Source organism: Anomaloglossus baeobatrachus, chromosome 1, assembly GCF_048569485.1.
Source record: "Anomaloglossus baeobatrachus isolate aAnoBae1 chromosome 1, aAnoBae1.hap1, whole genome shotgun sequence".
Lineage (NCBI taxonomy): Eukaryota > Metazoa > Chordata > Amphibia > Anura > Aromobatidae > Anomaloglossus > Anomaloglossus baeobatrachus.
In genome coordinates, this window is record NC_134353.1 from 752,388,523 (window position 1) to 752,395,628 (window position 7,106).

The window sequence follows — 7,106 nt, forward strand, 5'->3', positions numbered from 1 at the left end:
CGACCCAGAGGAAAGCAGGGCCTCCTTATAATGACTTTATTGTGCTCTGAGGCCTCAAAGCTTTCTTCCTCCACATTATGTCTTGTAGCCGGCTCTGCACTGAGAATACCGTCGCTAAGGAAGGACCTAGTTATAATGCCTATTCTGGTCTGACCCCTCATAGGGCCAGCATAGCCTTCTTCCTCCATATTAAACATTGCAGCCGACTCTGCATTGAGGATAGCGGCCCAGAGGGAGGACCTCCTTATAATAACTCTATTCTAGTCTGACCCCTCAAAGGGCCAGCATAGCCTTCATCCTCCACATTACAGCCAGCTCTACATTGAGGATAGCGGCCCAGAGGGAAGACCTCCTTATAACTATTCTGGTCTGACCTCTCATAGGGCCAGCATAACCTTCATCCATCAAACTTGCAGCCGGCTCTGCATTGAGGATAGTGGCCCAACTATTCTGGTCTGGCCTCTCATTGAGCCAACATAGCCTTCCTCCTCCACATTACGCCTAATAGTGGGCTCTGCACTGAATATACCGGCCCAGAGGGAAGCAGGACCTCCTTATAACTTTATTGTGGTCTGAGCTCTCATAGCCTTCTTCCTCCACATTATGCCTTGTAGCCGGCTCTGCAGAGGATACCGGCCCAGAGGGAGGACCTCCTTATGACTATTCTGGAATGACCCCCTATGAAGCCGGCATAGCCTCCCCCTCCGCATTATGTCTTGTAGCCGGCTCTGCACTGAGGACCTCCTTATGACTATTCTGGAATGACCCCCTATGAAGCCGGCATAGCCTTCCCCTCCGCATTATGTCTTGTAGCCGGCTCTGCACTGAGGACCTCCTTATGACTATTCTGGAGTGACCCCCTATGAAGCCGGCATAGCCTCCCCCTCCGCATTATGTCTGGTAGCCGGCTCTGCACTGAGGATACCGGTCCTGAGTGAGGACCTCCTTATGACTATTCTGGAGTGACCCCCTATGAAGCCGGCATAGCCTCCCCCTCCGCATTTGCCGCTCATCACTGTGCGCCGCCGGATGAGAAGGTCCCCTGCCGGAGATTACACTTTGCTATGCACTGTGGGGCCTTGCTTGCTGTGGCGCGTAGTATGGTGTCCTAGCATATGCCTGTTTGTTTTCCCCGACACCTTGTTACCCTCCACATAGTACTACCCCACTCTCAGTGTGCGTTCATTTGTCTGTGTATTCCGGTTACATGTAATCGTGTTATCTTGGTGGAGCTGTGCCGTTGTGAGCAGTACACGTAGCCGGCATTGCTGAGGGCACCCCGGGAGGGAGGTGATGGATTGTATTGGGGGAGGCCTCTTCACAGCGCTGTTACAGCTCCGGTCCCTCCGCTTCCAGTCTTTTGCCCTCCCCTTGGTGACATTGTATGGAGCCTCAGACCGGTGGCTTCATGATTCGTCACCTGCTCTGACCCGCTGTGATTGCGCCATTCACAGCTGTCGCACTGGAACGCCATGGACAGAACAATAAAGGTAGGACGGCCGCTCTGCGGGTGACTGTGTCACAGCTCCGGTACTGCGTGCACCGGGCATGGCGGCGTCTGGAGATCGTGAGCCCGGGCTCCTGGTGCGGAGCAGGATGGAGTCACCCTGTGCAATGTGTGACTGCTGGATGTGTCACCAGGGGACGGTCTGATCTGTAGGAAGGGTCCTCTAAGGAGATGACCGACCATCCAGGGACGATGGGTGACAAGTAACTGGGCGCAGGACAGGGATGTCACCACATCACCGGAGCCGGTGATATCACATGAGCCCTGTCAGGCTGTGGAGTTCCCGATGGTTAGGCACACAAAGCTGGCAGGCTGTCCGTGCAAGTGAAGCCCTGGTGTTATGGGCTCACTGGTGAGGTGGACTTGTGAAGGCGAGCGGCACGGAAAGGAGGGGCTGAATGGGACCATCAGAAAAGCAAGAATTAGTAGAGCCAGGTAGGCAGGATGGCTGACAGCTGGGAGTAGTAGAGACGAGTAGACAAGTACTTGATGGAGCGACGTTCAGTTTGGCGACAGCACCTTGATTGAGTAAAATCGAGTTGAAAAGCTGGCACATTGTAGTAGCAGAGCTGGGTGTGCAGGCAGCGATTAAGAAATACCCGGCCGAGTAGACAATCGGGTACCTTGTAGTAGCAGAGCTGAGTGTGCAGGCAGCGATCAAGAAATACCCGGCCGAGTAGACAATCGGGTACCTTGTAGTAGCAGAGCTGAGTGTGCAGGCAGCGATCAAGAAATACCCGGCCGAGTAGACAATCGGGTACCTTGTAGTAGCAGAGCTGAGTGTGCAGGCAGCGATCAAGAAATACCCGGCCGAGTAGACAATCGGGTACCTTGTAGTAGCAGAGCTGAGTGTGCAGGCAGCGATCAAGAAATACCCGGCCGAGTAGACAATCGGGTACCTTGTAGTAGCAGAGCTGAGTGTGCAGGCAGCGATCAAGAAATACCCGGCTGAGTAGACAATCGGGTACCTTGTAGTAGCAGAGCTGAGTGTGCAGGCAGCGATCAAGAAATACCCGGCCGAGTAGACAATCGGGTACCTTGTAGTAGCAGAGCTGAGTGTGCAGGCAGCGATCAAGAAATACCCGGCTGAGTAGACAATTGGGTACCTTGTAGTAGCAGAGCTGAGTGTGCAGGCAGCAATTGAGAAATATAGAGCTGAGTAGATAATCGGGTACCTTGTAATAGTAGAGCTGGGTGTGCAGGCAGCGATCAAGAATAAAAGGGCTGAGTATACAATTGGGTACCTTGTACTAGCAGACCTAAGGCTATGTGCGCACGTTGCGTAAAAACATGCAGTTACGCTGCGCTTTGTAGCGCAGCGTAACTGCATGCGTCCTGCGTCCCCTGCACAGTCTATGGAGATTGTGCAGGGGCCGTGCGCACGTGGCGTCTAAGAGCGCAGCGCTTCGGCTACTGCCGAAGCGCTGCGCAAAAAGAAGTGACATGTCACTTCTTTCCTGCGCTTTGCCGGCAGCTCCTGCTCTGTCTATGGCAGGAGCTGCAGGCAGAGCGCATGGAATCGGCGCTCACTACGGACATTTCTGCAGCGATCTAAAGCGCACATGTGCTCTTCAGATTGCTGCAGAAATATCTGCAGTGAACTGTACGCAACGTGCGCACATAGCCTTAGTGTGCAGGCAGCGATCAACAAATTAGAGCTGAGTAGACAATGTGCTACCTTGTATTAGAGCAGGGTGTTCAGATAACACTCAGGAACAGATGAGTAAACACAGACACTTGGCTGTAACAGAGTGAAGTGAGAAGTGTGGCTAGACGCTTTGAAAGCACATAGTACCAACTTGCTTGTTACCTGAATACTCAGGCAGTGTGCAGCTACCTGAGCCAGCCTTAGCTGAGCACATCAGAGGTAAGCGCTGGCCTACCATAGCCACCAATGTGTGCAAGCACAGAGGAGGCTGGCTGCTGGGGAAAGGTGAAACAAAGCCCGGCATTGGAGCCGAGGCAGGCGAATAGCACCTAGCAGGCAGAATTGAGTTTATGATTGTGTAAATTTCCCACACCTGTCAGGCAACGTGGGGGAGGGGCAGTGGAAGAACACTGTGGTTTAGTGATAACATAAAATAGACACCTGACAGGCAGAGCGGGGGAGGGGGTATAAAGTGAGCTCCTGTCAGGATGTGTGTCTGGGGGAGCCCACAGGGAGTACTCGGCAGAGGAGAAGTACAAACCTCTATTGGGGGAAATCTGTAGGAGGAGGTGACAGAACCAGCACCGAGTCCCATTCATTGTAGCTGCCAGAAGGCGCATCCATACTGCTGCACTGCTACAGGCTACTCAGGATGGAAGCAAGGGTCTCCAATGTGGCCCCTCCAGAGACCTCCTGGGACTGGAAAATACTTGCACTCCCCATAAAGAAACAACTCTGCAGCATCTTGCTCTTAAATATTAATGAGAAAAACTAAGTACACACCCTGGGAGCAGTTTTTATGAAAAATAAGTAAATATTATGTAATATTATAATATGATTTGTCATGTGTTGTTCTTATGAGGTTGTATTTATCTAACACTTTCTAAGGCCAAGCACGGAGTACTTTTTTGATGAGTGTAAATCTGCATTGTACTGTTCCTCTTTTAGAAATTTATGCAAAAAAATTGGTCAGTAAAAGGAAGGAGACAAACTCTAGCGCCACCTATTGGAAGTAGCAATCCTAAAAGTCAAAAGTGGCTTTTTAGTCAAGCCCTTTCATAAGACTTAGTATTTATTGTCAGATCGGAATCCCAACTTGCAGACACAGTGTTTGGGGGTGATTGCCCCTCGTCAGTGGAAAGTGTGGGTATCTGATCTGGCTTATGAAAAGCTATGTGGGGACCACAGGGACAGACTGGTTTGTCAGGTCTCCATAAGGAGAATAGTCTTCCCCGTGGTCCCCACATAGCTTCTCATAAACCAGATCAGATACCCACACTTTGCACTGACGAGGGGCAATCACCTCGAAACACAGTGTCTGCAAATTGGGATTTTGATCTGGCAATAAATCTTAAGTCTTATGAAAAGGCTTGACTAAAAAGCCACTTTTGACTTTTAGGATTGCTACTTCCAATAGGTGGCGCTAGAGTTTGTCTCCTTCCTCCCTGAAGGGACAATTTGAATAATTCCCAGAGGGGCATTGCAGCTAGAAGTCCTCTTACTGACAGCCAGACTGGTATGTCAGGTCTCCTTAAGGAGAATAGTCTTCCCTGTGGTCAGTATAAGGATGCATTCAGACGTCTGTACAAACTGGTCCGAGATCAGACTGCAATGCACGGACTGGCCACAGGTCTTCTGTTCTGAGCGTGACAAATTCATAGAAATACATTGAGCTGGAAGGAGACCTGTGGCCAGTCTGTGAATTGTGGTCCGATCTCGGATCGATTTGTGCAAAAGCCGGAATGCGTCCTAATATAAACAAGGCTGAGGAGCTATGGTAGATCTGAAGCCTCTGTCATTCCAGCTCTATTACCCACACAGTGCCGCCTCCTCCTGCATGACTGATGGCTCCTTTGCCTGAGTGACACATCATAGAGGCAATCAATTGAGACAGAGGGGCGGTGATGTGTGGGGAATAGAGCTGGAGTGACAGAGGCTTCAGCTGTTCATCATTCTTTACATATAGATTCAAATGCTGATTTCTTAGCAACAAAGGAACGGACTGTCCATGTAAAAGTATTCCTGGACTTGTCTTTGAAAAAGCGACAGGTGCATATAAATAGTTTGCGATCTGAAATTCTCACGACATATGCCCTTTAAAAGGAAGCGAACATCAGAAAATGACCTAATTTATATATTTTGTTTTTTTATTTAAAAAATAAATAAATAAAAATATAAATGAATAATTTCACTCCCAGGCAAGCTATTTATTTTTAATCTTTGTTTTTTCCTCCTCTATAAAGCACTGAAAGACAGAGAAATTAATAAGGGAGATGAAATGGTTAAAAACACTCTATGGTTACTCCATAGATTTTCATTTTTACGGAGTTGATGGTATGGTAAAAATGACCTGCAAAGCATAAATCTCCAAGATGGTAGCGATTGTGGGGGGAGCTTTCAATAAGGTTGACAGTCATAACTATTGAGGGGCAGAGGCCGCTCCATGGTCCAAATCAGTAGTCTCTGGCCGTGGGCAGGAACGGCGCAAATTTCCTTACTCCCCGAGATTTAACCAAACCATAGGTCATTATTTTAGGTCATATCTTCCCCACCCTCCGACTGTAGGAAATGATGACATGATGTAGAGGAAAGCCATCACACTGATCAATGGAAAACTGGCTGTTGAAATTGACAACCACTCCTTAGAATGGACTGTGGAGGAGGAAGGGGTTGTTTCAAATTTAAAAGAAGGGTCTCCTTTTACCTTATTCTTTTTTTGTAAGTGCCTATGGACAACCATGCAAGCCCCTTTTGTTTATAATTTTTAGCAATCCCTTTGAATGTCAGTTTGTCCATGCACAGCTGTGCAGGAAGCTGCTGCCAGAAGTACATACAGTATATCCCAAAATTGAGTACACCCCTCACATTTTTTGTAAATATTTTATTAAATCTTTTCATAAGAAAACACTGAAGATCTGACACTTTGATACAATGTACAGTAGTCCGTGTACAGCTTGTATAACAGTGTCAATTTGGTGCCCTCTAAATAACTCAACACACAGCCATTAATGTCAGGACCACTGGCAACAAAAGTGAGTACACCCCTAAGTGAAAGTGGCCAAGTTGTACCTTTATTAGCCATTTTCCCTACCCCATGTGACACAATAGTGTTACAAGGTTTCAGGTGTGAATGGGGAGCAGGTGTGTTACATTTGGTGTTATCGCTCACACACTCTCTCATACTGGTCACTGGAAGTTCAGCATGGCTCCTCATAGCAAAGAATTTTCTGAGTATCTGCAAAAAAGAATTATTGCTCTACATAAATATGGCCTAGGCTATAAGAAGATTGTGACACCCTGAAACTGAGCTGCTGCAGCACGGTGGCCAAGACCATACAGCAGATAAACAAGACAGTTTCCATTCAGAACAGACCTCACTATGGTCAACTACAGATGTTGAGGGCACATGCTAAGCGTTATGTGCAAAGATTGTCTTTTCAAAATAGTCGTATGAGTGCTGCCAGCATTGCTGCAAAAGTTACAGGGCTGGGGGGGTCCACCTGTCAGCGCTCAGACCATACACTACACACGGCATCAAATTGCTCTGCAGGGCTGTCGTCCCAGAAGGAAGCCTCTTCTAAAGATAATGCACAAGAAAGCCCACAAACAGTTTGCTGAAGACATGCAGCCGAAGTACTTGGATTACTGGAGCCATGTCCTGTGGTCTGATGAGACCAAGATAAACTTATTTGGTTCAGATGGTGTCAAATGTGTGTGACTACAACGAGGTGAGGAGAACAAAGACAATTGTGTCTAAGGCTAGTTTCACACTTGGGTTGAACGGCATCCGTTGCATTGCGTTGTGTGACGGATGCAACGAATTTGTTGCATATAGTGGCACAACGGATGCAACGGATCGTACAACACAACGGAATCTGCTTTTTTTTTTTCTTTACCATTTTACCGGCGGCAGACTATTGTGAACGATCAGCTGATCACCCGGCTGCGGAG

The 7,106-nt window shown here is 48.3% G+C and overlaps 1 protein-coding gene across 2 annotated transcripts in view; it reads left to right on the plus strand.

The window, feature by feature from the left end:
* The first annotated feature begins 1,318 nt into the window (after positions 1-1,318).
* MAPKAPK5 (MAPK activated protein kinase 5) overlaps positions 1,319-7,106 on the plus strand; it is a 123,031-nt gene continuing 117,243 nt past the window's right edge. For both annotated transcript variants that reach the window (XM_075341844.1, XM_075341845.1), the window contains exon 1: positions 1,319-1,490. In XM_075341844.1, coding sequence (XP_075197959.1) covers positions 1,473-1,490 — 18 coding nt within the window. In that variant the 5' untranslated portion in view covers positions 1,319-1,472. The remainder of the gene's footprint in view (positions 1,491-7,106) is intronic.